This window comes from Serinus canaria, chromosome 15 (genome assembly GCF_022539315.1).
Source record: "Serinus canaria isolate serCan28SL12 chromosome 15, serCan2020, whole genome shotgun sequence".
NCBI classification, from domain to species: domain Eukaryota; kingdom Metazoa; phylum Chordata; class Aves; order Passeriformes; family Fringillidae; genus Serinus; species Serinus canaria.
The window spans coordinates 10,272,656-10,299,822 of record NC_066329.1 but is presented as its reverse complement, the minus strand read 5'-3'; the positions used below and the strand labels follow the sequence as shown (position 1 = coordinate 10,299,822).

Below are 27,167 nucleotides of genomic sequence, written 5' to 3'. Positions count from 1 at the left end.
TGCCGGGGGTCCCGCAGCCCCCCGGGCGGAGCGGCGGCGCGGGGCGGGGCGCGGCGCGGGGCGATGACGGCGCGGGCGGTGACGCGGGGCGGGCCGCGCCGCGCTCGCGGGCCCGAGGCCGCCGTTGTTCGCGCTCCCCGCAGCGCCCGAAGGCCGCGGCCCCGCCGGGACCCCCATGTGAGCGGCGGGCGGCGCGGGGGGGCCGGCGCACCGCGACCCGCCGGGGCCACGGGGGAAGATGACATCGCGGAGGTGAGGCGGGAGCGGCGGCCGCGCCGGCGGGGAGGGCGGCGGGCAGGGGCCGCGGCTTCTGGGGCGCCTCCGCGCCCGGGGGTGCGGGAACGGGGCTGCTCCCTGCGGGCGGGCAGGACCCCCGGGAGCCACCCAGGCAGCGCCCACCCCGCCCGTTCCAGCGGGGATGTCCCGGCTCCCGGAGCCCCCTCCCTTCTGTTCCCGAGGGATGTTCCCCTCCCGCAGCCCCCACCCCGCTCGTTCCCGGGGGATGTCCCCGCTCCCGGGTCCCGCTCCCCGCCCGTTCCCAGGGGAGCCTCCCGGGGCTGCAGGGATCGGGAGGCTTCGAGTATCTCCGAGTCCCGTTGGCGGCCGGAGCTGCCCCGGTGTCCCCGGTTTGGGGGGCTCACGTCAATGTCCCCACGGAGCGCGAAGGATGAATTGTTGGTGAGTGGGACCTGCTCAGTACCGGGGCACAGGGTTCGTGTTCCATCGAGAGCCAGCACCGCTGATTTACCGACCCTACAACCCGGCCCAGCTACAAAACCAGCGTTCCCGAGCTCCCCGCACCTGCGTTCTTGATCACTTATCAGCGTTCTCTCTAATTTCAATCCCTTGTGGCACTGCTAGACCACGACTACAAACAGCCAAACCCATTTCTTTGTTGTAGCTTCTCATTGTCCTTAATGGATTTTGATGTTTGGTAGCCCGTGTCCTTTTGGGTCCTCAGAGGTTTGGGTAAATGTTGGAATTTAGGGGAATTATTGTTATAGAAAAGACTATAAACGTATTTATCCTTTTTAACAGACCTATTCTGAGATTCATGGAATGGTTTGGGTTGGAAGGGACCATAAAGCTCATCCCATTCCACCTTCCACTATCCCAGGTTGCTCCAACCTGACCTTGGACACTTCCAGGGATGGGGCAGCCACAATTTCAATTGATTCACTTCTATAAATAATACTTATTAAATTATAATTTCTTCAAGGATAAGTTGTCCTCTCTTTTCTCCTGCTCAGGATGGTGAATCTGGGTGAATTGGTTTCAATCCATGGCTATTTGTAGTAGGATTTGGGGTTTTTTGAACCATATGGAGGCTTTTTATTCTATGTTGTGTTCTCTGGATGTCCCTGCTCACACTGGGAACAAGGCTCCAAGTTACCTTTTGGCAGCACTGTGAACTTTCTCCTTGCCACAAATAATCCAGTTACTCTGCTCATAGCCCTAAACTGTAACTTGTGAGGGAGACTGAAAAAAGCTGGGAAATATCAACTGATGATCCTATAAATAGGAGTAATTAAAGTACCCGTCAGCACATCCCCAGTGCTGTGGCTGTGACAGCTGAGACAGAACTGATTTCATCTCTCCTTTTCTCTTGCAAAGGTGATTAAAAACCCCAATCACTGCATGGAAAATTGTATTGATTTCTTTCTTTTGGTTTGGTAAGAGAGAAATGCTGGCAGTGTGTGACTTAGGGAGCACAGATCCTGCTGGATTACAAAAAAGGGATAATTGTGGGAAGGGTGGATTTTCCATCATGGATTTTTTTTTTTTCCATCAGAAGTTTCCTTGCTTTGCTGATACCCCCTTGGTTTGGAGCCCCTTTTATAAGGGGCTGTTTCACTGCTTCCTTTCTTACCAACATTTCCACCTTGCTGTCAGCTCATTATGGGCTGGCAGCGGAGTATTCCAAGGCCCTGAGTGGGAATTGCTGCGGGAGGGATGGCGAGGAGCCGCTCTGCCGAGGGCGTGGGTTTGGGTGACTTCTGGGATTGTATTTACTGCCCTTGGCCGGGGCAGCTCTGCACCTGCTGCCACGGCCATGGGCAGGGAAAAGAGGACAAAAAGCCCAAAATGCATTCCATCCCTATAAAAGGAGCTGTGGGAGCAGGTCCTGGCTCAGGGGGGGTGTCACTGCTGAGCACTGGCCCTTGGCTGTCCCCTCCCAGTTTGGAAGGGCTGCAGCCCCAAGGTTGGGAGCACAAGGGATGGCAGCACTTCAAGGAGGATCCTCCTGGCGGCCGGAACCGCTGGCAGGGATCCCTGACACCCCCATTCTGCTATTTGGGGTGCCTGACAAATGCAGCTTCCTACTCAAAGCCAAAAATACGGAGCTGAGGGAGCAGGAGGACGAGGTGCCAGCAGAGCCAGAGTTACATAAAGTGCAAGAAACCCTCCCAGGTGTAGCTTGGCTTTGCTGCACTTGGCTTTTGGCATCTTTGTGTGGATGTGGGAGAGAGATTTTGGACCATCTGTAGGATTTTTGAGCCATCTATTGTGTATTTAAGCTCTTCTGGTTAAATAACAGATTATTTGTAGTCGCCTCTGTGCATAAATTCTTGTTTTTCCTTTGCTGTAACAGCTCATGTACAGCTGCTTCCTTAAGGTTCAGGGTGGGATACAGAAGATATTCCATTGGTTGAAGTTTATGGAATGTCAATATAATAAATCTGGAGAAGCAATCCCAATAATTTCTCCTCTGTCTGTTTAGACAATTTTTTTCTATAAACTCCAAAACTTACTAAAGTTTCTCTTGAATCCTGTGCATATTTAAAAAGCTTGTGAACTGTTCAAATTATTCCTGCACATTTTTTTTTTGTTTGTTTTGCCTTTTGGTTTTTTACTTTTGTTTTCTCCTAATGGAAGTAAAATTTTGGGAGTGGAAATGTGGTAAATATATGATCACCTTCTCCAGACAACCTGTTGTGGGCTGAAATGTGTTATTTAATAATGTTCAGTTCATCCCAGGTACTGATCTTGTGCAGTTTCTTTTGTGAGAACTTTTCTTGACCTTTGAATAATCATTAGATAAATGTAACATTATTCATTAGTTCATTCCCATTTGCTGTGATAATTTGGAAGTATTTTTGAATGGTTTTTTCCATGTCCTGTGTATAAATTTGATATTTTCTGTGTTCTTCAGTGAAAGATGGGGACTATTCACTCGATTTTCATGGTGCAAGTAGAATATTATTAACTAGGGGAAAAAAAGATTCACAAGAAGATTCACACAGTTTCCTTCTGAAATGAATCCTAATTCCCATTTGAATGACTTGCTAGAGATTTGGATTTTCTAGAATCCTAAAACTCCAGAACATTTCTCAAGAGAATGCTCTGGAGAAGGCTTTGGTGAGAATATTGGCAGCTTTTCAGTAGAGAAGGAATTGCTGCAACAATTGAAATAATGACCCTAAATTTAGACCTGTGCTCTCATATTTTGCCGATTTAGCAATTTAGCCTGAAATGCTGACTGGATCAGGAAGGATCAGGAATGCTGTTCCATTTTTCTGGATATATCTGCCTGACTCTGGAGTTTTTTGGATATATTTTGTTGTGCTTTGGAAAAAAACAGAGGAGAACAAAGAGGAGCAGGCTGGGTTCTTTCAGCACACAACAGTGAGGATTTGACTCTGAAAATTAAAGATGATTTTTAATTACCAAGTGCAAAGGTGACAGAGCTGAGCTTGGGGTGCTCACACCCAATGAATTTACCTTCTCAAATCCTCACCAAGCCCTTTCATGCAGAACTCCTTCAGGGCTGCAATAAAAATGGGTAAATTCCAGATAAGAGCAGAGGCAGCGGTGACACCGAGTGGCTCCAAATAAGTCTCCAAAGTCAATGCCAGAGGTGGGGACACGGAGCTGCTGGCCACAGCCCAGCCCCAGCTCTGCCTGGGCTCTGGGATAGTCATTGAGGGCAGGCTGTGGGTGGTGAGGATCAATAGGAGATTCCTCTGGGGTTGTATTTAAACAGGACAGATCCGACCCCGGCTCCACATCCCTGGGAGGAAGAGCAGAGGGGTGTCCACGCAGGGAGTTCCTTCCTGACCCCCTCAGCTGTGCCCTAAACCATGAGGTTTTGTTCAGTTTTTAACCTTCACAATGTTGTCAAGTGTCACTTTGGATGTTTTGTTTTATTTTTAGGTATTTTTCCTGTTTGTCTTTCAGTTTCTTTGTGTGCTGTGTTTTGCTGGAGTAAGGAAATACCACTTCTGGTCTGTGTTTATGTTGTGTACCTTTGATATCATTTTAATCCAGGCAGTCAGAGTGGGGCTAAGTGTAATTCTTAGGCTTACAAAAAGTTGCCAGATATAAAGTTGCAATGTGAAACTAATAATGAAATTTTATTAATTTAGGTGCAAAACTCAGTTTGCAAGCTGTCAGATTGCTCTGTGTGAGTTAACTCTGAAAACCTCTAATAAATAAACTCTATTTATTACCATTCTTTATTTTTAATTTCTTGTAGATGGTTTCATCCAAACATCACTGGGGTGGAGGCAGAAAACCTGCTGCTAACAAGAGGAGTCGATGGCAGCTTCTTGGCACGGCCCAGCAAAAGTAACCCAGGAGACTTCACACTCTCTGTTAGGTGAGTTTGGCTCCTCCCAGGCTTGCCCCAGGTTGGTAATAATCTTAATTTGCTGCTGTCCTCTGGGGAAATAGCTGTGGAGGAACTCCTTGGAAGAGGTGAAAGAATGCTCTGGTCACTTTTAGTGTTGTTCACTTTTCCCTCTTTTTTTTTCTCTCATTTTCCCTGAAGAGCTTCTCAAATACTTTTACCCAGCTCTGGATTGGAGGGAAGTGAATTCTGGTTTTACAGCAGGGCAGAAATGCTCAGGGGAGGCAGAAATAGGTTGATAGTAACATTGCTTTCAGCCTTAAACAAATCCATTTGATAACCAGCTGGAAGGAGCAGAGGTGTTGGGAATTAGTGATCCAGCAGGAAATCCAGACTCTCCTTGCACAGGAAAAGTCAGCAAGTTTTTAAGGGCAACTGTGGCTTTTTCAGCTTCCAAAATATGCCTTCTGTGACAGTTGTCCCCTGACACTGCGTGGTAGGGATGGGGAAAAGACAGCAAGAGGAAGTAGATAAAGGAAAAGGGAAAAGTGGGATTGGTGATAAGGGTTGTGCTGCTTGGATACTTGTGAGATAACAGGCCTTGTGGCACAGGAGGGGATTCCTGCTGGGAGCTGCTCTTCCTTAATACCAGAGACTGTGGCAGCAGGCAAAGGCAAATGTTTCCTGAGGGAGAGACCTTGGGAATTCTGGAGAAAGGAGCAAACCAGTTCTGCTGGGTCTCCAGAATATTCAGCTCCTCTCACCCTCCACCCTTGTGCTTGTGTGTGGAATTCTGGGTGGCTCTGAGGGGTTTCTGGTGGGGCTCCTGAGGCTGCAGGGTTTGTGCTGCCTCCAGCACAGACCTGTTCTGTTCTCCCTGCCTGGTGGGCAGAGGAGCAGGAGCTCAGCTGAGGCAGAGGAGCAGGAGCTCAGCTCTTCTGCAGTAGCTCCAGGCTGGAATTGTGCATATGGATTTCTCCACCTCAGGCATCACCAAATGTAAAAGTGATTGATTGATTGATTGATTGATTGATTGATTGATTGATTGATTGATTGATCAGCTGACTTGGGAAGGGGTTTTGTGTCCTCTCTTTCACACCTTAGACGAACTGGAGCTGTGACCCACATCAAGATCCAGAACACAGGTGACTACTATGACCTCTATGGGGGAGAGAAGTTTGCCACGCTGGCTGAGCTGGTGCAGTACTACATGGAACACCATGGGCAGCTCAAGGAAAAGAATGGAGATGTCATAGAGCTGAAATATCCCCTCAACTGTGCTGATCCCACCTCAGAAAGGTCAGAGTGGAACCTCAGTGTCCTTGTGCTTCTTAATAAATGCTGTGTGTGACCCTCTTCACACTCAGCCTCCCTCTGGGAAAAGGGTGGCCACAGCCTTGGGTTTGTTTCAGGGAGGTTTCTTGCAAAATAGATGAATAAATGTGGTTAAAGGTGAAGAAGCCAAGCCTCAGAACCTGTTCCCTTCAGCATTCTTCCTTGGATGGGACAGGACTGAAAAGAGGGCATAATCCCCTTTATTTTACTGGGAGAATGTTTAATTGGAGAAGTTCTTCTGATGTTTTTGCTGCTGCAAGGAATTCCCAGGGGTATTTCTGGGCATAGCTTTGTGCTTTTCCTAGCAGTGGGTAAAGTGAAGGCTGCACAAATCCTCAGGTTCCTCAAACTCCTGTTTTGGGGAGTGTGGTTAATAAGGAGAATTTGGGACTCTGGATTTGAGGAAATGTCAGGGCTCAGAACTAAACCAGCAGCAGATACCTGCTTATTCCTAGAAGTGAAAAAATATTCAAACAAGTTCTCTCACTCCTCAGAGGTGGGGAGGGTTGATGGTTTATTGGCCCTATTTCCTGAAGAATTGAGATTGCTGGGATTGCTCTCTCCAGTTCCTAATGGGATAGAAGGGTGAGGTCTCAAAAGTATGAGGTTTCCCCAAGTTTATCAGGAAAGTTTAATGAAGGAAATAAAAGAAGAATGAATGCATTGAGTGAGGGGAAGGTTGGGCTGTAACCTGGTGTTTATTTGGATTATTGTGAAAGATCCAAATCAAAACTCCACTGGAAACTCCATGGAAGGGCTTTGAAGTGTTTCTGTCCTCACTGGTGTGCACCTGGACACTTCCAAAGCTTATTGTATTTATTATTTTTACCAACTGAGGCTTTCCCTAGACTTGGCCATTGCTGAGTGAGCAGAAGGATTCGATTTCATAACAAACACCTGGAGCAAGTGGATTCAGCTGGAATCAGCTAAGCAGGGTGTCTCCCTCTATGTCACTTCATTTCCAGGTGGTTTCACGGGCATCTCTCTGGGAGAGAAGCTGAGAAACTCTTGACAGAGAAAGGAAAACATGGCAGCTTCCTGGTGAGGGAGAGCCAGAGCCACCCTGGGGACTTTGTCCTTTCTGTGAGGACGGGGGATGACAAAGGAGAGAGCAACGATGGCAAATCCAAAGTGACACATGTCATGATCCACTGCCAGGTAGGAGAAGCAGGGAATCCATGGGCCCAGGAGCTCTGGATCCACTCCCCTTTTCCCTGGGCTTGCTGCAGGTCATCCCTTTGATCAAAATGACTCCTTTGATGGCATCAAAATTCCTAAATTTTTTGGCTGACTGGCTCCTGTCAGCACCTTCTGGCTCAAATCACACTTTGCTGTGCTCAGGGAGCCTTTGCAGTCTCCTGGATGGATTCTGTCAAAATAGGAGTGATTGGATAAATGGAGATCCATCCACAGATGTCTCTCTCCTGTCAGTTTAGGCAGTTACACCTGATGGATGATCAACAGTCTGTGAAAAGGAGTGTTCACTCCAAGGAATGCCCTGAAATCTAAATCTTCTATTTACTGTAAGGTAGTTCTTCACTGAAATAATATTAAATTACAGTTTTCATATTTAATCTGTCTCCATGGGCTGCTATTTAAAAAATAATCATAGATTTTTAAAAAAACCAATGGATTTTTCTTATTCTCTTTTACTTCTGTTGTGCCCAAAGGCAGTGCAATAACTAAATTGTATAAAAATACCTAAAATGCATTAACATAGTTTGGAGGTAGAAATGACCCACCAGGACTGTAAATGCTGAATTACCAGAATATGTTTATTTTTTCAAGAAAACCTCTCTGATTTGCAGTTAGCATTTATGCCTTTGAGGAAAATAATTTGGCATTTGCTTCCTTAAAATAGGGATGGTGCCAGGCAGCAGCAGCCTTTCAGAACCCAGTCATACACTTAATTTTGGAAATCAATTCAAATCCCTAATTCCTGGATTCTCATCCTGTAGCTCCAGAGCTGCCTGAACCCTGGTTCAGAGGGAATCAGCTCTCTAAAAAAAGCAGATAAACCAATTTTCAAGGAGATGGCAAAAAAGGGGATGCCCTGCAGTGTGTCTGTGTTTCTCTTTATTAAAGTTCTCTCCTTTAGCAGAAGGATTTCAGTAGAGCCCTCTACACATAATTTTGGAGGTGATTTCTGATGCAAGGCACAGCCTAGAGGTGCTGTGGCTGTGGTGGTGGGAAATGCATTTATTTGGAGGAGCATTTGTCTTTCCAGGATCTCAAATATGATGTTGGTGGAGGGGAGAAGTTTGACTCTCTGACAGATCTGGTGGAGCATTACAAGAAGAACCCCATGGTGGAGACTTTGGGCACTGTGTTGCAACTCAAACAGGTGAGAAGGACAGGCCAGCCCTGAGCTTTGCCACCTCCAGGATAGGTTGTTTTCCATATGTTCTGCAGGACTTTTTTCTGAGGAAAAAAATGAGGAGTTGAACTTCATGAAATGGATGAAAAAGTCATTTCAATGAGAACAATTGTTAGGCTTGTGAAGGGATAGAATGTTGTCTCTGATGTGCACAATTTCCTGGTGTCATCCTGGTCTGTAGGAGTTGCACAGCATGTCCAGAAATGAGACAATTTAATGCATTAAATAATTAAAGGAATCATTAAATAAAAACTGTGACACTTTCAAGGCAACTGTTCACCATCCCCTTCCTCACTGCCCTTTGCTTGAATTCCAAAACTGACATCCAACAAGATGCCTGGATCCTAAAATCCCATTAAAATATCCTCACCTGGAGGGGTTTGTGTTTGAGCTGTGTTTCCATGGCTGTTCTTTGCTGACCCTGTGCTGTTTGTTTGTTTGTTTGTTTGTTTGTTTGTTTGTTTGTGTCCCCCAGCCCCTGAACACCACCCGGATCAACGCTGCCGAGATCGAGAGCCGAGTCAGGGAGCTCAGCAAACTGGCAGAGACCACGGATAAAGTCAAGCAGGGCTTCTGGGAAGAGTTTGAGGTAATTCCTTACATTCCAAGGAATGTTTCCTGCAGTGTTTCCTGCAGTGTTCACTCTCACACTGCCAAAGTCGTGTTGGGCTCTGCCTTCCTGGCGTTTCCTCCTCTCTGTCACCTCAGATCCCTGATGTTGCTCCCATCTCCAGGGCTTTGCCAGCTCCACTCTTGTAGCTTGAAATATTTGCCTTTTTTCCCTGATTCTCAGAGTGCTTTTTATCCAGGATATCCTCCTGGATATCCTTCCCACCATGAGGGAGCCTCCTGTTTGTCCCACCAGGTCAATCCTTCCAGTTCCTCCTGCTGTTTGGGAAGTTGGGAATCATTTCTTTAGGGACGCTTCCATTTCTCAGTCCATCCATTGCCCTTGTCCTTGTGGCTTTTTGATGCTCATTTTTGGGGATCTTAAAGCCATTTAAGTGGTAGAAAGCTCTGGGATGGAACAATGTGGATTATATGCATTCCTTGGATCTATGGAGGTTTTGTTTTGGTGTTTCCTTTCTCTCTGCAGGCAAAATTCCAGTTTTCTTCCAGAAAGAGTGTGTAGGGACAGGACAGGGGGAATGACTTCAAACTAGAAGAGGTTTAGATGGGATATTGGGAAGGAATTCTTCCAGAATTTGGAAGAAATTCTTCCCAGAGAAGCTGTGGGTGTCTCATCCCTGGAAATGTTAAAAGCCATGATTTGGGTTGTGAGGGATCTTAAATCCCATCCTACCCCACCCCCTGCCATGGGCAGGGACACCTTCCTCTATCCCAGGTTGCTCCCCAGCCTGCTCTGGAGCACTCCAGGCTGGATCTAATGGGCTGGTTTGTACCTCACACCCACAAAACCTCCAGTGGAGTCTGGAATTCCACCAGCAGATGGCAACAGGAAACTGGGAAGTGCTCAGGGAGCTCCAGAGAGGCTGGTTTGAGAAACTTCCTGAATAGTGATGGATTTGCAAAGTGCCCATCCTTGGAGAAACCCTCTCTGATCAGAAATGTCCATTAGCTAAATGTACAGTGTGCTCTGATTATTGCCAGGAGAAGGAAAATGAATCCATGGGAAGGGAAGGAATTAGCACAGAGGTGTTTGAGGGGAATGTCAGCTGGTGAGGTGATGGCTTTGGGAAATGATAAAATGAGGATTAAGCTTTCTCCTTTCTCTTTCCAAAGAGAGGGGACAGTCCTTAATCCAGGGCTGCTGGATGCTCAGAATGGCCAGAATTCCATCTGGAGAGGGAAGGAAGTCAGCAGAGGTCGTGTGTGTGGGAAGGGATTGTTGGTTTGGCAAAATATAACTGAGCTATTAATTCACAGCTCTTTCCTCACCTCTGCTACATATCAAAGAACTTTTCCTTGGCGTGGATTTCTCAGTGTGGCTTTAGAAGCAAAGTGTTTTCCTTACAGAAGGAAAAGTCTAGCAGGAAAAGCAAATAAATGAAGGATTTTACCTGTGGGACACTGCACTCCTTTTTCCCCTTTGCTGCTGGCAGTGAGGTCAGCACTAACCCTCAATTTTTTTGGGAATGAAGCCCTCTCCTGGCAGTTTTAGTGCCCTGTTTTCCATTCCCTTGAGGGAAGCTCCAGCTGTCCCACATGGTGGCAAGAGGGGGGAGCACACTCCAGGTTGTCCATGGATCCCTGTCTGTGCTCTTCAGGAGCTGCCAGCCCAGATGGTGAATTTAAATTACTTGTCTCCAGGCAGGAATGAGCCTCTTGTCCCAGGAACCACCAGACAGGAATGCTGACAGCCCTTGTAGTGATTTTCCTTCTGAAAAATGGTTATTTCTGAGCTTAGTGCAGGGATGTTGTAGTGAAGTGGAGGAGGATATTCAGATTTATGGTTGTGTTGTTCCAGCTCTGAATGGGCTTGTTGGGAGTCACTGCTGCTCGTGGGTCTCTCCTCAGGGATGCTCCAAGCAATGATAATTAACTCTAGGAAGGAAGATGTGGTTTCCACACACATTTAATTGCTCCAGTTCTTTAACTTGCTGGGAAAGTTTGGCTCTCAGTCCTTTTGCCTGGAATTCCACAGGCAATGCTTTGGGGGCTGTTTCCTGCCCTTTGTCACAAGCTTGAAACTTTGCATCTCTTCCATTTCTTTTGCTTTCCCTGCCTTTAGGATCAGCCTAATTATCCAAGGTCATTAAGTGAGGGAGTATCATACTGAGACAGGAGTGAGCAAATGTGCCAGTTAAATAACAGCAAGAGTCTGGAGGGTGGGAATGATGAGGGGAGCAGCTCCCAAAACCTGAGTGTTTCCTTTTAGTGGGGCCAGAACTGCTCTGGGGATAAAAACTTGGAGCAGAGCATTGGGATCCTGGTGCCACCAGCTCCAGGGAGCTTTGGGAGTGGGGAGATTTACCATGAGCAGCCTGGCTGTGCAAGTATTGAATTGCTTCTGTCCCTGGGACTTTGTGTTCCAGAAATCCCCACTCCAGCTTGTTCCTTCCCTGGGATAATTTATGGATGAATAAATCATGGATAACCCATCACCTAAAGCACCTCTCCTCCCTTTTCTCTGGGAGATTGCTGTGAGCATGGGCCAGTCCATCCTGCTCTTTTCTGAGCCCCCCTGTCTGTGCTTTCCCCTCAGACCTTGCAGCAGCAGGAGTGCAAACTCCTCTACAGCCGCAAGGAAGGGCAGCGCCAGGAAAACAAGAACAAAAATAGATACAAAAACATTTTACCCTGTAAGTATCCACCTTTCATTGCCATTTAGTGTTACTCTGGTTTGTTTTCTTCATTAATACAGGGTTAATTAAGTACCACTGGCCTTTTGGCTTCTCTTAAATGATAATTTCCCCTCTTATCAGGAATATCCAGTGATTTCCAATTTGGGTTCACACGTTTGCACTTTGTAGATATTTGTAATATTGGTTTTTATCTTCATGTAAAAGCCTCATATCCCTCAACTCCACAGGCTGGAATGCTTAAATTTAAGAGGATTAATTTGGGGGACAGAGGTGCAACATGCAAATCCCAAGGCTTTGCCTTGACTTGGTGTTTGAGTGCTCCTGAATTCCCAGGACATGGACATGTTTTGGTCCAGCTGGTCACAGCCACTTGTTTTAAGAAAGCAAAGCAGGCAGTTTGGAATATTCTGATCACTTCTTTACTAAGTTTGATAATTAATTAATAGCTGAACACGTTAATGAATGTGTTCATGATGATGGAATGCAAGTGCTTGACATCCCTGTGTGTTTTTGCAGTTGATCACACCAGAGTTGTTCTCCACGATGGTGATCCCAATGAACCTGTTTCAGACTATATCAATGCTAATATAATTATGGTGAGTGTATTCCCACCTCCTCTTCCCTAAATCCAAGGGAATCTTGTCACACACAATTTGTTGAATTGCTGGGTTTTTTTTTCCCCCCCTCTAGCCTGAGTTTGAAACCAAGTGCAACAACTCAAAGCCAAAAAAAAGTTACATTGCTACCCAAGGCTGCCTGCAGAACACAGTGAATGACTTCTGGAGGATGGTGTTCCAGGAGAATTCCAGAGTTATTGTCATGACCACGAAAGAAGTGGAAAGAGGAAAGGTAAAACCAGACTCCAGCTGCCTTTGGGAAAGGCCCTGACATTTGAGTACAAGTGGGAACTGATCTGACGGGGAGAAATTGATTTATGGCTGGAATCTGGTGTGGCACAGGATTCCTTTGGAGCTCTGGAAGGTGCTGGGTGTCCTTTATTTATTGGTGTCTGTGGGAATTGGGGGTAGATTCCCACAGACCTCCCTTTCTTAAGGTTTGCCTGCTGAAATTTTAGCTGCTGGATGTGAATCTCTGTATTTCAAACTCAGGGAAGGAGGCACTGGGATGGGAGATGTGGCCAAGCAGGAATTCTGGGTGCTTGAAGGGAAAAATTCCCTGCTCCTGCAGCAGAAGTCTTGGCATTTATTTTATCTCATCAAGCCTGGATGGACCTCCCCAAAAAAGCAGAATTATGGGATTTAATTCTTCCAAGAGTGAACACAGAGATGTTGCTGCTTAGCTGGGAACTGCCCTGGCAGGATTTACTGTTCTCAAAGAGGAATTTTCCCTGCAATGGTGCATCCCAAAAACCTCCACTTACCTTTGGAGTACAGGAATCTTGTCCTGCTCCCTGGCCTCTGGCAAGCCTGGGGATATTTTAATTTGTTTCTGGTTTCTAATGACACAAGGCAGGAGAGAATAGGAATGGTTGAACATTGATATCCTGGTAACAGCCACACACAGCTCCCTGGGGTTTGTGGGGATTTATCTTTGGAATTTGTTGCTTCTGATCTTTTTTCTGTTTGATAAATACTGTCTCTTCTTTGTCCTTTTCTTTTAAAGTTTCTCTGCTGCTTCCACACACTATTGTCCATGTTTTTACCTTTTTTCCATATTCTCATTATCTGTTTCTGAATAGAAAACTGTTGCCTTTTTAGGGGAGCATCACTTATGGGGAAAAAAAAATCAAATTAAGAACTGAAGTTTTTCTGTGGGTGACAGATGATTGCAGGGGGTCCTCACTCCCAGGAACTCAAATAACAGAAAATTTTACAGAATTCTCTCCCTAATTAAGATGCCAAAGCTGCCACTGGTGCTGTTTGTTGGAGCCATTAGGCTTTGTCTTGTGTATTATTTTTTTTTTAATCTTTGACTTTGCTTGTGGATCATTTTTTAATCTTTGTAAAGTTCTGCCACTTCATCACCCTGATAAAAGGGACAGGATTTGTGTTTCCTTCCTTTGAATTCACTGACAGAGGGAGCAGCTCCCCCTTCCCAGTGATAATCTTTGTTTTGGAAGAGGAGAAATAAATTATGGAGCTGACTTGAATTCACCTTTCTTCCTTCAAGTTATTTATTATTTTTTTAAGAACCCCCTGCTCCTCTGCAGTTCCTCCTTTTTTCCCCCCAAAGTTTGCTCAGCCCTTTTGCTGGAGAAAACACTTTTAATTCATCAGTGCTGCATTGCTTCTTCTTTGTGTCCCCTTGATTGTTTTGTGATGCCTATTTCACTTCTTACAGAATTGCAAATACCAGGCCTGATACCAAATCAAAGCTTTTTTATCTCAGGCCAAGCTGTTTGCAGGAAGAGAGAAGCCTTTGCTGCCTCCATAGCCTGGGGAAGGGAGGAACTGTGGAACATCCCAGCCCTGCATCGAGTCCTGCATGTCCTCTAAAGTGCAGAAGCAGCAAATCCTTAGAAATTAAAGGAGTTTTGGGCTTTTGGAGGCAGTTCAGCCACCCTTCCAGCAGAGAAAAGCTTATTTTAACATCATGTTGCTGTTCAGACTTGCTCTACCAACTGCTCAGAGCTCTGCATTGAAAACTGCAAAGTTATTTCTGTTGGCACCCCCCAAAATCAGTGTATTTGCCTCACTTTCAGAGTATTTGCTTGTTTCTCCCCTTGTGACAGGGAAAGAAGGGCAAAAATAGCAGAAAAGCATCGTGTTGCCTACGTGGGCATGTGTTCAGCCATCTTCTCTGCCTTGGGCTGGCAGGAGGAGCTTCCCTGTGCCGTGTTTTTTTCCTGAATATTCAGAATAACTGCAAACAGACCCTCTTGCTCTCTAGGGCTTGGTGTTTGCTGCTGCTAGGAGCTGCTCCTGCACTAATTCCTGCTTTGATGCTGCATTCTTTCCCAGGAGTTGCCCTTTCCTGACCTGTCCCAGGAGCCAAATCCAAGTGCTGATAGGTGAATCCATTCCTCAGTGGGTGGAATTTATCCCTGGGCAGAGATAATCCTGATGGAGAAGCAGCTCACCAAAAACTCTGCATTTTAGAATCTACAGACCCATGAACTGCTCCCTTTGCAGGAGCCTGAACCCTCTTTGGTGATGGAACCAGAGCTGTGTCAGCCCTTCCTGCTGCAAGCCATGGAAAAGCAAATATCCAAGTTTTATTTCCACTGGGAATGATTTATACCTTTGACCTTTCTTCTTTTGCAGCCTGTAGGGTTTGGGCTGTGGGACTGAAAGCAGGATTTTAATCTCCAGCTTCTGAAAATATCCAAGCACAAAATATCCCAAAATGTGCTAAGAGGAGAGGTGACCTGTACCTGTGTGAAATTATCCAGTGGCTGTTAAGGAGAGGAGAAACTCCCCATTAAAATATTCTTTACCTCCTCAGCTGATTGTCCTGTGTGAACTCTGAAATAAAACCTTCAGGGTTGCATTAACCAGTTTGCAAAGCAGCCTTACATTTTTGTTTTTTCCTGCCTGATTTTCCCTTTTTGTTGTTATTTTTGATCTTTACAACTGGAAATCTTGCAGAGTAAGTGTGTCAAATACTGGCCAGATGAATATTCCCTGAAGGAGTACGGAGTGATGCGTGTCCGGAACGTGAAGGAGAGCGCAGCCCACGACTACACCCTGAGAGAGCTGAAACTCTCCAAAGTTGGCCAGGTGAGTACAAGAGGAGCTCTGTCCTTTTAGCTCAGCTGGTGAATCACCAAAGGAAGAATGGCAGGATTAGCCCATTGCTCTGGAATCAGTGAAAGCACTCAGAGGTGAATAAATGGAGCCCTGCCTTCCTTTGAAGCTCCACGTTCACTTCCATCCATCTTTCTCTTTGCCCTTGGCATCACTGAAGATTCTCCTACCTAAGCAGCTTTTGGCAGGAGAGGAAATGCTGCAGAGCTTGCAGGGAAGCAGGAGGAGGGATAATGCTTTTATCTGTGGACACTTCCATCCAGCCTGGTGTTTGCTCCCTCGTGGAAATGGTTGAAAGGAAAAGTTGTGTGTGGGGCTAGGGTGTGGAAAAGGAATTCACTGAAGGAATTCACAGTGTGGGAATGGCACTTGCTGTTAAGGAACAGTTTGGATCAGGGAGGAGGAGCAAACCAGGGGAATTGGGGGTAGATTCCTGTCACATCAAGCCTCCCTTTCTTAAGGTTTGCCTGCTGAAATTTTAGCTGCTGGATGTGAATCTCTGTATTTCAAACTCAGGGAAGGAGGCACTGGGATGGGAGATGTGGCCAAGCAGGAATTCTGGGTGCTTGAAGGGAAAAATTCCCTGCTCCTGGAGCAGAAGTCTTGACATTTATTTTATCTCATCAAGCCTGGCTGGACCTCCCCAAAAAAGCAGAATTATGGGATTTAATTCTTCCAAGAGTGAACACAGAGATGTTGCTGCTTAGCTGGGAACTGCCCTGGCAGGATTTACTGTTCTCAAAGAGGAATTTTCCCTGCAATGGTGCATCCCAAAAATCTGGGGAGTACAGGAATCTTGTCCTGCTCCCTGACCTCTGGGCTGTTTTAATTTGGGGATCTCCTGACTGATGTGCCAGGCCAGGGCAGGCCCTGCCTTGTTCCCTCCTTTGGGATTTGTGGAGCTGTGGCTGCTGTGCTCAGGTTGGATTTGGGGGACTCCTCTGTGCCCCACGAGGAGCTGGGTGTGGAGCAGCAGGGTTTGTGTCCCTGTGGCTGCAGGGGAACACGGAGAGGACGGTGTGGCAGTACCACTTCCGCACCTGGCCCGACCACGGCGTCCCCAGCGACCCCGGAGGTGTCCTGGACTTCCTGGAGGAGGTGCACCACAAGCAGGAGAGCATCCCTGATGCAGGACCTGTCGTGGTCCACTGCAGGTGAGGCTCCTGCCACTGCTCCTTTTGGCCCAGGGAGCTGAGACCTTTAAAAAGAACAACTTTCCCTGGGAGCTGCTCAGAATTCCCTGGCTTCTGTCTGTGCAATGTCACATCCTGGGTGGGTGGCACAGGGTCCCCTTGGGAAGGGATTTCAGGCTGTGAACTTTTGTATAAATAAAAATTTCTGCTGTTGGATGAGAAGATGGGACCAGTCCTGGCTGGAGCATTTCAAGTGCAGGATCATGGGAGTTCTGGCATCTCATCCCACCTGTGAGGGCTCTGTCCTTTTTGGGTGTTCTCAGCTTGTAAATGAGATGCTTTTGAGGCAGGGAAATATTAGATCTGGCCTTAGAGTTTTTTTCTGATTCAGGGCTGTTTATAACACTGAGGGACAGAAGTGCTGATTTCTGTGCCTTCCCTGAGCTCTCTCCTTTGACTCTGGCTGCAATTTGGAATCCTCCTGTCTCCTAATGCCAGAATTCCTTTGCCTGGGGTTTTGCTGTGCATTCAGAAAGATCAAAACAATGAAATCCCCTTTTTTTTCCCCTTCTTCCAGTGCTGGGATTGGACGAACAGGAACTTTCATTGTCATTGACATCCTCATTGACATCATCCGAGAGAAAGGTACCTTTAACCCTTTGCTTTCCCTGCCTGCTCATGGATCCAGTGATGGATCATTCAGGTGAGCTCCACCCTCACCCTGGTTCTTTTCCTGCTCTTCCCAATGCCGTGGATGTCCCCAGGGGTGGACTGTGACATCGATGTCCCCAAGACCATCCAGATGGTGAGGTCCCAGCGCTCAGGGATGGTGCAGACAGAGGCCCAGTACAGGTTCATCTACATGGCAGTGCAGCACTACATCGAGACCCTCCAGCGCAGGATCGAGGAGGAGCAGGTGGGTCCACCCACAGATCCACCAGGAACGTGCCAGGATCCCAGCAGGGAGCAGCAGTGCTGGGGATTTGTGGAGGGATTGTTCTGGGAAGGCTGGGTCTGAAGGTGTGGATTGTCTCCTGTATTTTAGTTCATTGTGCTTAAGAATTAATCAAATTGTTAGGTGGAGTCCTCTCCTTAAATTTGGTGGGATCCTCTCCTTACATTATTGGATGGGATCCTCTCCTTAAATTATTAAGTGGAATCCTGTCCTTAAATTGTCAGGTGAAATCTTCTCCTTAAAACATTGTGTGGAATCCTCTCCTTAAATTGTCAAGTGGAATCCTCACCTTAAATTATCAATTGGAATCCTCTCCTTAAAATACCTTAAAATATCAAGTGGAATCCTCTTAAAACATTGCATGGAATCCTCTCCTGAAATTCAGTGGAATCCTCTCCTTAAAATATCAGGTGGAATCCTCTCCTTAAATTATTAAGTGGAATTCTCTCCTTAAAATCATCAGGTGGAATCCTCTCCTTACATGATTGAGTGCAATCCTGTCCTGAAATTGCTGAGTGGAACTTTCTCTTTAAAATATTAGGTGGAATTCTCTCCTTAATTTAATTGGAATTCTCTCCTACCCTCCCTGTCCCCAGCCCTGCTCCCAGATCTCAAATTTCCTTCCTGTTATCAAATTTCCTGTGGAGGAAGAATAAAAGATAAGGGTCTGTTAATTAAAGCAGAGCCTCGTGCTCTTTGTGCTTTAAAGAGATTTCAGAGCTTGTTCCCTGCATTCCTAAAAGGGGAAAATCAAATGCTGATCATTCCAATTCTGGGAGTTTATTGGTAGGAAATCAGTTTATTGGAGTGGCAAATGAAAGGGTGAGTGTGGTTATCCAACAAAAAGCACTTCCAGGAGTGTGGTGGGATCAGAAATGTTTGGGAATAAGTGGTGACAACCACAAGACCTTCCCCTGGCCCTTCCTGTTCAGGGAATTCCTTGCACTCCAGTTCTGGGGGGTTTTACAGCAGTTTCCTGGCTTTGTGATGAAGAGCTGATGTTTTCTCCTTGTCCCTGCTGCTCCCTGCCCTGACCTCAGAGCAGTTGGGATTTGTACCTTGTGCTTTCTATGCTAATTAGCCCATATTTTTACTCTCTTTAGTGTCTTTTTCCCTGCTGGGGACTTTGCAACACTTGCTCAGTTAGTTCCTCTTTATCAGCTGGCTCCTACAAAATGTCCTTGTGGTCCATCCCACAAATCCTGCCTTCCATGTGCCCACCACTCCATCTTTGTCTCCCAGACTTTGTTCAATGAAGCAAATCCAGGTTTCCTCAACAAAACCTTTCCCAAGCTTTGTTCCCACAAACAGCTCAGGACAGCTTTGTCATAAATCCTGGCTAAGAGGGATTTAAGATTCATCACCAGAATGAGCTGAGGGAGCTTCAGGAGGCCATCCTGGAAAAGCTTCAATCCCAGGAATGTTCTTAATGGGAATTCAGGAGCCAGAACTCCCCGGAGGCTCTGCCAGCCTCTGCTGTGAGATTGGGTCAGCCCTCAGGACTTGTTGCAGCATTAAAAAAACCCCAGATAAACCCACAACCCCCTCCCCAAACCCCAAATTCTCTGCAAAACTTCCATTTCTACCTTGTAGGTCTCAGTGTTTGCAGGCAGTGTGGGTGCCTGGGAAAAGGAAAAATCCATCTCCCGTTTCTTTCCCGGCGTAGTTCCCTGGCAGGATCTGGAGCTGGGTGCCAGCACAATTGGCTGCAGCCTGGAGCATATGTGCAGAATCCAAATAACAGCTTGGCTGCTTTTTATATCAAACCTAATGGGCTCAGATATTGTTTTATTAGAGCTCCTGCAAACAACAGTGTCGCTCTGTTGGCCCCAGCTCTGAACTGGAAGTGAGGTCAGTGGGAAGCCCCACTGGCTGCTCAAGAATGAAATGGGGAGTTTTCTGCCAAGGAGATGAGGGATGAGTGCATTCAGAGGGTTGGTGTGTCCTGCTGGAGGTGGTGGGATTGGGGGAAAATGGGGGTTTTCAGGTTTTGTCTCACCAACAGCTGGAGCCAAGCTTTAGGAATGCTCGGTGATGTGTTCACTGCAGGGCTGAGCTCTCTCCTCCCAGACAAAGCCAAGAACACCCGTGGGTGTCTCCTCTTGGAATTGCTGCACTGTCTCAAGGATTGATTTCTGGGATTAACCTCAAACCTGGCTTTTTGTTGTGTGTTTTGCTTCACAGAAGAGCAAGAGGAAAGGTCACGAGTACACAAACATTAAATATTCCTTATCGGACCAGACCAGCGGGGATCAGAGCCCTCTCCCCCCCTGCACCCCAACCCCAACGTGTCCAGAGTAAGTCCAGTCCTGCCCTCAGTTTTTGAGCTGTTCTGTCTCATCTTCAGAGACCTCAGATGAGGCTGAGTTACCCCAGAAGCTGCCCTGTTCTGCTGGGCTTTCCTCTGAAAATAAATCAAGTAAAATGAATTGTCCCTGAATTATGGGGTGTGTATTATAGGATATTTTTTTTTTTTTTTTTTTGGTCTCAAATGAGATTGGTGGGACTCTAAATCCTGATTTCATTTCAGAATGAGAGAAGATAGTGCTAGAGTATATGAAAATGTGGGGCTGATGCAGCAGCAGAAGAGTTTCAGATGAGAAGATGTTCAGAGCCTTCCAGGCCAAGGCAGGTGTGTATGGCCAGAGGAGGGGCTGTGTCCAGCCTGGCTTGGGAGAAAATGCACCCAGGAATGCCCAGAATGCTTGGAATTGATCCCCACAGAGTGCCTGAGTTCCAAAAGCTAATTTAAATTTAATTTTAATGACCTTTATACACAATCTTACTTTTTCCTGCCAAAGCACCCACAGCTTCTAAGCCAGGGTTGAGACTTTGGGTTGAGTTTAAGCTTTATTGAGTCAAAACTGAGCACTTCTGTACAATGCCTGAATGAGAAACAACTGCTGGGTTTTTTTCCTCAATAATTCTTCATTTTTTTTCCTTTCCCAGATGTGAAAATGGTTTTTAAAAAGGTCAAGAAAGACATGGAAGAAGCTTCACGTGAGCAGTGAACTCTGAGGGCTTGGTACCTTTTTATTTACGGTTTTAATCCTTCAGTAGGCAAAACTTCAGAGCATCTAAAGATTGTTTTTATCTCTTCTCTCCAATTTCCAATTGCTCATTTTCCAAATAAAAGGAAATCCTTTCTACAAGGTAGACAATTACTTTGTAGAGTCAGTTTTGAATCCTGCAAACTGTTGGACTGTCATCCATTTGTTTTTTTAAAATAGTATTTTGGTTTCACAGTATGGCTGTTAGTGGGGTTTTGTTTTTTCTCCTTATTTGAGCAGATGTGGGGTTTTTGGGGGGCACTGGGTGGGGGGCTGGGTGGTGGGAGAGCAGTGCCATGGATAAATCCATGACATGAAATGTAAAATACTGATGGGAACAATGTGGATTGGTGGAAAACAGTGGATCACCAGAACCAAGTGCATGATCAAATTAGTCCTGATACATTTCAAACTCAGCCTGAGCTTCCTGGGGTGAGCAGTTCTCGAGATGAAGGTGCTTTTTTTTGTGATAATTGGTGGCTTTGATTCCAATTTTGCTGTGTGGCTGGATGGGCTGTTTTGGAGGAATTTATGCAAAGTTGCTTTTACATCAAACCAAGTTTCTTTTCTGTGCCCAGAATAGCAAGTCCTTGTGTCCTTCAGGAGACTCAGTGACCTGGGGGTGGTTTGTGAGGACACTCTGTGGTGGCTTTGTGCTCAGTTAAATGAGACTGAACCAGTAGAATTCAGGTATGGATTAAGAAGTTGCAGGATGTTAAACCCAGTGAAACCAGTAACCCACTGCTGGTGTCAGGGAGCCCTCCTGCCCTTGTGCTTGGGAAGTGGAAGCTGTGGAGGAGCCTCCTGGATTTTTAGGGAAGGAGGGATCCCAGGATTCCTGGTGGGACAGGAGCAGCAAGGCCACACTGGGGACACTGTCCCACCCCAAGTGCCTTTGGGAGCTGCCTGGACCTTCCTGTCCCAATGCATGGAAAACCACCTGGAACCACCTGTCAGGGAGACAGAGCCTCTTCCAGAGACTCCCCAAGGAAGATCTGGTGAGCTTCCATGTATTTCCTTCCCCTGGCTCTGTCCTGGACCAGCAGCTCCCCTTGGAGCTGTGGATGGCAGGACCAAGCCCAGGTCTGGTGTCTCCCCAGCACCTGGTCCCTGGTTTTGGGGACATTTTGGGACTTCAGTGGTGTTGAGGAGTGATTCCCATCCCCACACAGGATGCCTGACCTTCCTGGGTGGCTGGAATGGGGTTATTGGCCTTGCTGGTGGAATTCTGCTGGAGCCTGGAATGTCTTGAATGCAGCTTTGGGAGAGGTGGAGTGGGAGGTGCCATCACCTCAGAGTGCTGTGCAAATTCCAACATCTGAGCAGTTTGTTTGGACTGAATGAAGGTGCTTCATTAATATTAAGCAGAATTTTGTTCCTTGGCCTCTTGTCCTTTTTGTCTCTCGGGGCTTTGGGACTTGATTTGTTTTGGAACTCCAGTCACCAGCACACCATAAATGTGACTGTCACAGCCTTATGCTCTAGCCCTGAATCCTTGTGCCCTTCCTAGACTGGAATAGATGGTGAGGAGAGAGAAATGGGGTGACTTGGTGGTGAGATTCCTGCTCTCCATCCCCTGCCAGCCTGTCCCTGTTCCCAGCTCCCTCCTGCTGAACAGGGATCACTTGCAAGTGTTGACATTTGCATGGAGTAATTAAATATTTGCCTCAAGCTCTGTGCAGAGTCAAATTCTGCCCTTCAGAGGTTGGAGCAAGGTGGGGACACTCCCAGGTGGGGTTTGGAGCTGCTCTGCTCCAAATGGGGAATCAGGGGGGGAAAGTGAGGAGAAAGGAGGGAAGGATCCTGAGGGAATCTCAGCTCTCTGCACTCAGTTCATGTGAAGTGTCTTAAAAGCTGGACCTGTGCAATCAGCAATCAGCACAACGTGGCCTCCTGACCTTGTTCAGAGGTTCAGAGCCTGCCTCTGGAGGGTTTTGTTGGGAATTGTTCTCCTTGGGAGCAGGGAGAACAATTGAATGTGTGGGAATCCCGGGGAGCACATGGTGGGGGAACGTCAGTGAGGGGGGAGCAGGATCTGCAAGATTGTGACTAAAGGAATAAATTCTCCTCTCTGAACCTGTGTTGGGTCCTGGTGGGCACCAGAGGGGAGCCCCTGCCCCCTGGAATTGTCACCAGAGACAGGGAGGGTTCTTGAAGCATCTCCTGTGTTAATTCCAGCCAACAGCTCTGGGGTGCTGACAGAGGAAGCTACAGAGAGGAACATCCTCTGGTTCAGGGGAGATCAGTGGATGGGATTCAGGGATTGCCAGGTTTAGGGAATCCAGCTGGAAGCTGCCTCTGGAGCAGGGAGGGAAAAGGGATCCCAGGGTTCTCTTGGAGGAGCCTTTGTCCCACCAGGGAAATGTTCCCCGACTCCCAAGGCACAGTGATTGGTGCCAGTGTGAATTTGCTGCACTCTTCATTTACTGAATGTTTTAGAGAAATACACTTTACTTTCAGCTAACTCCTGTTAGGCCTGATGGGTTCTATTAATCCTGACCAAACTTTCCTTTTTTCCTCCTAAAAGACGTGTTTGAGACACGATTAACCAGGACACAGCTAACAAAGGTATCCAACCTGTTCCCTTTTTTTTGTTGTTGTTGTTGTAGGGCTGAGGAAATTTGCAGCTGGGACTAAGATGTGTTGTCAGGGTTAGATTTTCTACCCATAACTCCCATTATTTCAAATTAATTGTTCATTTCTCCCTTTTCAATAGTGAAAGGTAATGAATAATTTCAAGCCTGTTTATTTATGACATTACTGTGATTTTTTTTTTTATTGCAGTACTAAAGACTAATGAAAAGGATCTTATTAGGTGGAATAGGCCTTGCATTTATTTTTTTTTTCCTGCAATGTATGAAGTATTGTACCAGAGTATTAAATGAAATGTAATATTTTATTGCAAAATTTCTATCCTTTAGAAGGAATACATTTAGGATGTCATCAATTTGATGTGAATCATGTAAATGTTGAGAAATGAGCTGTTTATTCTACATCTGGTGTTTCAAAAAGATTTCACCTCTTGCCTTTTGCCCACAGTCTGTAGCCCATTTACAGTTGTCAAAATGTGACATTAAATAATAGTTCCTGTATAGAAATAGTGGTGGTTGTCCATTGTTTTCTGGGCTGGTATTTATGGGGTTTAATTCAGTTGCAGTGGGTTTGGTTTGGTTTTTTTTTTTTTTAATTGCTGCCAAGCTGTGTTATCAGAAATAAACCATATCTGTAAACAGCAGAAATTCCATTAAAAAAAAAAAGGGAAAAAAAGAAATTCAAAATAGAAAAAAAAATTAAATAAAAATCATTTTCTTACCATGATTTGTCAGTCCCTGTGTTCTCCAGCTGCAGGCACCGAGGATGGGATATTGGGAAGAAATTCTTCCCTGGGAGGGTGGGGTTAGAATTCTGAGAGAAGCTGTGGCTGCCCCATCCCTGCAAGAGTCCAAGGCCAGGTTGGACAGGGAGCACCCTGGGATGGTGGCAGGGGATGGAGCTGGATGATCCCTAAGCTCCTTTCCAAGCCAAACCATTCCAAGGTTCTGTGATTCCTGCTCAAGGCTGGCTGGGGCTTGGCCTCTCCTCTTTCTCCTTGTGTAGGATCAGTTGGAATTGGGAAGGAAGGAAGGACAATCCTGTTCTTTCTCTCTCCACATCCCACTCAGCCACAGCCAGCTCTCCTGGGATGAGGATGAGGAGCTGTTGCTCCCCTCCTGCTGCTCCTTCCTTCATCTTCCACCTCTTGCTCCGTTTGTTTTTGGGGCTCTGCTGTTTCCGAGGTTTTTTCAGGCCAGCCCCCACTCCAAGGAGGGGTCAGTGCTTGCAGCAGGAGCTGGATTCTGTCCCAGGCTCCTCTGCCAGCTGCTCCTGCCACACTTCCAGAGCTCTCAGCATTCCTGATCCCTCACACTTGGAGCCAGACACTTCCCAAAGTGTCACTTCCCCAGGGCCAGAGCAGAGGAGCCTGCCCTGAGGTTTTCCATATCTTACTCCATCAATACTGGTTTGTCTGCTTTTTACTTCTCAAATCCATTGGGAATGCCCCCACTTGGGATGTTCTTGCTGTTGTTGATCCCAGAAATCAGCCTGCACAAAGGGGTTTGAATTCCAGGGAGATCCCACCGAGCGTTGCCTCTCCCTCCATCCCGCATTTGGGGCTGAGCATTAAAAACAGAACTGAAATTCCCAGGGAATGGATCGGCTCAGCCTGAGCAGTGCTGGTGGAACAGCAGCAGAATCTGGAGTAAAACAAGCTTTAATCTCATGGCAAAGGCAGATCCCAGGGATAATCCAGTGGAATGGCAGGAAGAGCCCGGGATCCCAGCGAGGCCAGGGAGCTCTGGAGCAGCAGCCCGGCTCTAAGGCGATTATCCCACAGGGGAAGATGGATTGATTTGTCTTTATGGACTCATCCAACAGTTTGCATCCATCTCTGGCAGTTTTTATAATCCCTGCCAGGGCTGGGGAGGGAGGGGAAAAGGGAAGGAGAGGAGGGAGGGACTGTTCCAATCTGAGAACTTGGACGAAGATTGAAAGTGATGGCGCTGGGGTGACACTTGGTGGCTCCTGGCTTTGACTCCTGCTTTGTGGTGACACTTCCAGCCCTTCCTCCTTTGTGGTGACACTTCCAGCCCCTCCTGCTGCTCCCAGCTCTCTGTGTCTCCCACGTAGGTGAGTATAAATCCATTTATTCTCCCGGCGTTCTCGTTGTTTGGACAAACTGAGGTGATCAGATACTGCTCAAGGACAACTTCCTTATCTCCCTAAACCCTTGGAACCTTGGCTGACTTTTGTCCAGGATGAATTCTTGCTCGCTTTGGGGTGGGGGAATTCTGAGTCATGCAGGATCGGGGCAGGAAAGGGGAAGGTGTCCTTCAATCCACATCCTCGCTGTGACCTAAGGAATTCTTTTTCCAGCCCAACTCTCTTGGCAGAGCTGGTGCAAAGCAGGTTCTGTTTGCAGGGTGGCAATTCCTGTTTCATGTCCCTGGTGGTGCCTTTGGAGCCTTCCCATGCTCACTTTTTCTCAGGATCACCCTGGAGCTCACTCAGCACGTGGCTCTTGTGCCTCAGCTCCTGGAAATCTTCCTTTGCCTTGAACAGCGCCTGAGGCTTGGCTGTGTCTCTCTTTTATTCTCTTTGGTAAATCTTGGGAAGGATACCTTCAAAGGATCCTTAATGTGCTGCTCTCTTCCCGTTTTCCCCACGGAGCCAGGCAGCAGAACAATTCCAAGATCAAAAGGTTTGATTGGAAGATCCCCAGCCCTCCCAAGGAATGCCTCAAGTGTTGGGAGGGCTGTGACATTTTTAGCACATCTCATCTTGACAGCTCCCTGCTTTTCCTGACTCTGTGCAGGTTTGCTGCTGAGGGAGGAACAATCTTTGGATTTTTGGTGCTTTTCTCAGTCTCCTCATCTGTGTCATTGGGAATGGAGGGGGGGAGGAACTCCCTGGTCTCTCTTGTGCTGGAAATCAGGCTGGGAAGTGCAGCGATTCCTTCTGCTCTGAGCTGCAGTTTAGGATTGTTTTCCTGGCTGGAATTTTTAATTTGATGGCAGCCCCATGGATCTCTCCTGCTGTGGATGACAGCTGAGGGATACAAAGTGCTGCATAAAAACCAGGAGAGAGAGACACACAAGCCTGGTGGCTTTTCCAAACTCCTTGATCCCACTGATCTCCGTGCATTTGATGTTTTGTGTTTGTGCAGTGGCTGCTGGGCTGGGTGTGGGATGTGCTCCCGTCCTTCAGCCTCCTGCCCATCACAAATTTGGGATCTTGCACCTTGATTCCCATCCCCCAAGGCTGCTGAGCTGAGGGGAGGCAGCACTTGGAGCATCCCTGCTGGATCTCTGCCCTTCCCAGTGTCCTGCCCTCGCCTCAGCCTTCCCAGCTCTGTGCTCTGCTGCTGCCCCTGGTAAAGAGATTGGACTAAACACTGTCTGGAATCAATCCCTGAGGATTCTCCCACGAGGATCTGCTGGAAGTTAACCTTATTGATCCCCAGCAGCTCATAGTTGTCCAAATCAGCAGTGGCTGCAGGAATTCCTGCTCTCTTTGGTCCATTTCCCAGGCTGAGATCCACCCAGGAATGTCAGCCTGGGGAGCTGCTCCTGGAATTCAGCTGAGTCCATCAAAGGGCCTTGAGTGGTGACTTCCAAGGCAAGGATGATACTTCAGAGAGAATTCCAGGCTGGATTGGCTTGGGAAGGGACCTTACAGCTCATCCTGTTCCAACCCCTGCCACTTCCACCATCCCTGGGTGCTCCAAGCCCTGTCCAACCTGGCCTTGGGCACTTCCAGGGATCCAGGGGCAGCCACAGGGATCCTCTGGGCACCCTGAGCCCAGGGGTTTCTCACCACCCTCACAGGGTGGGATATTCCCAAAATCCCATCTAAACCCTCTCTCTTCACCCCAGTGCACACCATAAGAACCTGAGTGAGACATCCAGGTGCTGGATTGACAAATCCACCCCCCCTGGAAGCTCCAATTTGGCAGCCAAGGAGATTATTTTTGGGCTTGACCCCAAGCATCACCCACAGACTCCAGGGGAGCCCCTGGCACCATTTCCCAAACCATCCCAAAGCCAGGATCCCATTCCTTTGCAGCCCAGCCCTCTCACACACGCCTTGCTGTTAATCAGCTCTGCTTTAAATGTGCAAAAATCGCTGTGAGTTCGTGTCCTCCATCCCTGTGTGCTCTGCCTGCCTTCCCCATGGCTGGGGGCTGTGTTCTCCCGGCCTTTTCCTGGGATTTAGCAGCTCTGCACACTCACAGAG

The 27,167-nt window shown here is 47.2% G+C and overlaps 1 protein-coding gene across 2 annotated transcripts; it reads left to right on the top strand.

Moving 5' to 3' along the window:
* The first annotated feature begins 87 nt into the window (after window positions 1–87).
* PTPN11 (protein tyrosine phosphatase non-receptor type 11) lies at window positions 88–23,711 on the top strand. 2 transcript variants are annotated; one of them, XM_050980434.1, is made up of 16 exons: window positions 88–252; window positions 4,478–4,600; window positions 5,675–5,869; window positions 6,871–7,063; window positions 8,133–8,249; window positions 8,758–8,871; window positions 11,449–11,545; window positions 12,065–12,144; window positions 12,239–12,397; window positions 15,097–15,228; window positions 16,255–16,409; window positions 16,966–17,033; window positions 17,153–17,304; window positions 19,528–19,640; window positions 19,874–19,975; window positions 20,293–23,711. In XM_050980434.1, exons 1-15 carry the CDS (start codon window positions 239–241, stop codon window positions 19,941–19,943), a joined length of 1,782 nt encoding a protein of 593 aa, XP_050836391.1. In that variant the 5' UTR covers window positions 88–238; the 3' UTR covers window positions 19,944–19,975; window positions 20,293–23,711. The 2 variants fall into 2 exon arrangements, with proteins under 2 accessions (XP_050836391.1, XP_050836392.1); XM_050980435.1 differs by lacking the exon at window positions 88–252 and adding an exon at window positions 4,068–4,087.
* Window positions 23,712–27,167: the final 3,456 nt, after the last annotated feature.